Genomic DNA, 3,155 nt, shown 5'->3' on the forward strand with positions numbered 1-3,155 from the left:
GAGATCATGACACTGCACTCCAGCCTGGGTGACAGAGTGAGACTCTGTCTCAAAAAAAAAAAAAAAAATCGTAAATTAAAAAATAAGTCAAACCATATAGAAAGTTATGAGTTGAATAGTAAGTCCCTTATACATCTTTCAAAATATTTTGTTTCATTATACTTTTCGTTATACCTATTTGTGTGACTTAACTATTTCATAACTAATTGAAAATAAAAGTCATCTTGTCCAACCTCTCCATTAGCTCCTCACAGTAGGAGATCTCTCCTTGATAACTACTTGCTTTCACATAATGGGAAATTAGGTCTGACAAGGGTAACCTTGGGTTATCATAATGACGTTTCTCTCAATTCCACTCCATGCTGTTCCCCTAGGCTACCAACCTGGCTCCTGCAGACCCCAATGGCAAAGCAGACCCTTATGTGGTGGTGAGCGCTGGCCGGGAGCGGCAGGACACCAAGGAACGCTACATCCCCAAGCAGCTCAACCCCATCTTTGGAGAGTGAGGCTGGGCCCTGTGGGGTGGAAACGGGGTAGCTGGAGGAGCATCCAGCCCTGTGGCCTTGTGGCAGCTGGCCTAGGGATGGCAAGGGAATGGACAGGGGCTGCTGACAACGCCACCCCCTCCCCAGACCACCTCCTGGAGCATGAAAATGACCTCAGCCCCTCTCCCTCCTTGCCAGGATCCTGGAGCTAAGCATCTCTCTCCCAGCTGAGACGGAGCTGACGGTGGCCATATTTGATCATGACCTCGTGGGTTCTGACGACCTCATCGGGGAGACCCACATTGATCTGGAAAACCGATTCTATAGCCACCACAGAGCAAACTGTGGGCTGGCCTCCCAGTATGACGTGTGGGTCTGGCAGGGCCCACAGGAGCCATTCTAACTTTCTGGCCAAACACATTCAAGCTCACATTCCCTTTTGTGTCTCCAGATCCTATGATTTCATGGAAGGGGACCCTCCCACCCAACGCCACTGCCAACCAAGACAGCTCAGTGGTCAAGACTTGGGCTTGGGAGTGGGATCCTGTAACGAATGCCACTTGACCTGTTTTTTTTTCCTTTTTCTTTTTTGAAATGGAGTCTCGCTCTGTCTCCTGGGCTGGAGTGCAGTGGCACTATCTCGGCTGATTGCAACCTCTGCCTCCTGGGTTCAAGCGATTCTCCTGCCTCAGCCTCCCCAGTAGCTGGGATTACAGGCGTGGGCCACCATGCCCAGCTAATTTTTGTATTTTTAGTAGAGACACGGTTTCACCATGTTGGCCAGGCTGGTCTCGAACCCCTGACCTCAAGTGATCCGCCCACATCTGCCTCCCAAAGTGCTGGTATTACAGGTGTGAGCCACCACACCAGGCCCACTTAACCTCTTCGAGCCTCAGTTTTCTCATCTGCAAAACAGAGGTAATGAGATCAGTATCTTCTTAATGGAAGCACCTGGACTACATTTTTGATTTTCGATTTTCATTGTTATTGTAAATGAGGACTAACCTGTCTCCCGTTGGGAGTTTTGAACCTAGACCTCATGTCTTCATGATGTCACCCCTGCCCCAGGCCCAGGTGTGTCCCCACACCAGCCCCAGCTGATGCATCTTCCTTTTCTGCCTGCAGGGATGGTTACAATGCCTGGCGTGATGCGTTCCGGCCTTCGCAGATCCTGGCGGGGCTGTGCCAACGCTGTGGCCTCCCTGCCCCTGAATACCGAGCCGGTGCTGTCAAGGTGGGCAGCAAAGTCTTTCTGACACCGCCGGAGACCCTGCCCCCAGGTACCAGCCCCTTTCTGTTAAAGCAAGATGTTGGTAGAACAAGGTACAGGAGGCCCAGGTGCCCAGTCTTGTGTGCTCCCCAAAATAACCCATTGTTTCAGCAGTTAGAGGTGAATTTGGTTGAGTAAGGATGAGGTTCTTGGGTGTTAGGGAGCAAACAGTCTTTACTGGTGAGCGTGAGATCCCCCAAAGAGCCAAAGTGGACCCGTAACTAATCAAGTTCCCAGAACGCAGAGGTCCCATAGAGCGTCCCATGTAACAGAATGTGGCTGCAGAATTAAATGGCTGGAGGCTTATTCTTTTTATTTTTATTTTTATTTTTGAGACAGGATATTGCTCTGTCACCCAGGCTGGAGTGCAGCCATCTCAGCTCACTGCAGCCTGGACCTCCCAGGCTCAAGTGATCCTCCCACCTCAGCTCCCCGAGTAGCTGGGATTACAGGTGTGCACCATCATGCCCGCCTGTTTCTTTTTCTTTTGGTAGAGATGAGGTTTCGCCATGTTACTCAGGCTGGTCTCAAACTCCTGGACTCAAGCGATCCTCCCACCTTGGCCTTCAAAAGTCCTGGGATTACAGGCATGAGCCACTGCGCCTGCTCTGGTGGCTTATTCTCTAAATAGGGTCTAGGCAAAGGTGGCAGTACCTCCAATCCCACTGTCCCCTGACTGCTGGCTTTTCAATGGGCAAAAAGTTATAGCAGCTTCCCCCACTTTTTGTGCATTTCAGAGCTGCTCTCCTAGCCCACAGGGCTTTATCCGACCGAGTGGCTTCCCCAGCTTAGAGCTTCTGTGGCGGGGGAGGGAGGGAGGAGACGTGGAAACTGTGTGGAACCCTAAGCTCACACACCTCTTGTTTCAGGCAGCAGTGGCCCCAAGGTGAGTGGGGACCCTGAAGAGGCCCAGGCATTGCTTGTGTTGAGGCGCTGGCAGGAAATGCCGGGTTTTGGGATCCAGCTGGTACCCGAGCATGTAGAAACACGGCCTCTCTACCATCCCCGTAGCCCCGGGCTGCTGCAGGTGAGGAGGGCTCAGCACCCAGGCCCAGAATCACAAGACTCTCAGAATCCCAGGATACCCACCCAATCCTGGGCCCTGGGCCCCCAGGACAGCCTTTCCCCAAGGTGTCCACCTAGGTGCCACCTGCAGCTCCTGACTACGGCTCCTGTTGCTGGTCCCTGTGTCCCTGCTTGTCCTGGACCTCCATCCTGGACCACACCCTCACCCCTGACCCTAGTCCTACAGGATCCCCACCTCTGGGCACCAAGACTCAGGATGTGGGGTTCCTAACCTGACCCCCTGCAGATCCCTAATATCTGGACCTTGGAACACCAGATATTACTTTTAATCTCAACTTCCCCTTCTGGAACCTCATTTTTTTTTTCTTTTTTGA

General features: G+C 52.1%; 1 protein-coding gene across 1 annotated transcript in view; it reads left to right on the forward strand.

The window, feature by feature from the left end:
- The window catches only part of LOC105533866 (fer-1-like protein 4), a gene marked incomplete at its 5' end in the record, with an annotated part of 63,308 nt that overhangs the window by 56,172 nt on the left and 3,981 nt on the right, over window positions 1-3,155 (forward strand). The window contains 5 exon segments of the mRNA XM_011972447.1: window positions 375-502; window positions 684-854; window positions 1,611-1,765; window positions 2,625-2,782; window positions 2,899-3,039. Coding sequence (XP_011827837.1) covers window positions 375-502; window positions 684-854; window positions 1,611-1,765; window positions 2,625-2,782; window positions 2,899-3,039 — 753 coding nt within the window.

The sequence above is a fragment of the Mandrillus leucophaeus genome, unplaced genomic scaffold (assembly GCF_000951045.1).
Source record: "Mandrillus leucophaeus isolate KB7577 unplaced genomic scaffold, Mleu.le_1.0 Scaffold129, whole genome shotgun sequence".
NCBI lineage: Eukaryota > Metazoa > Chordata > Mammalia > Primates > Cercopithecidae > Mandrillus > Mandrillus leucophaeus.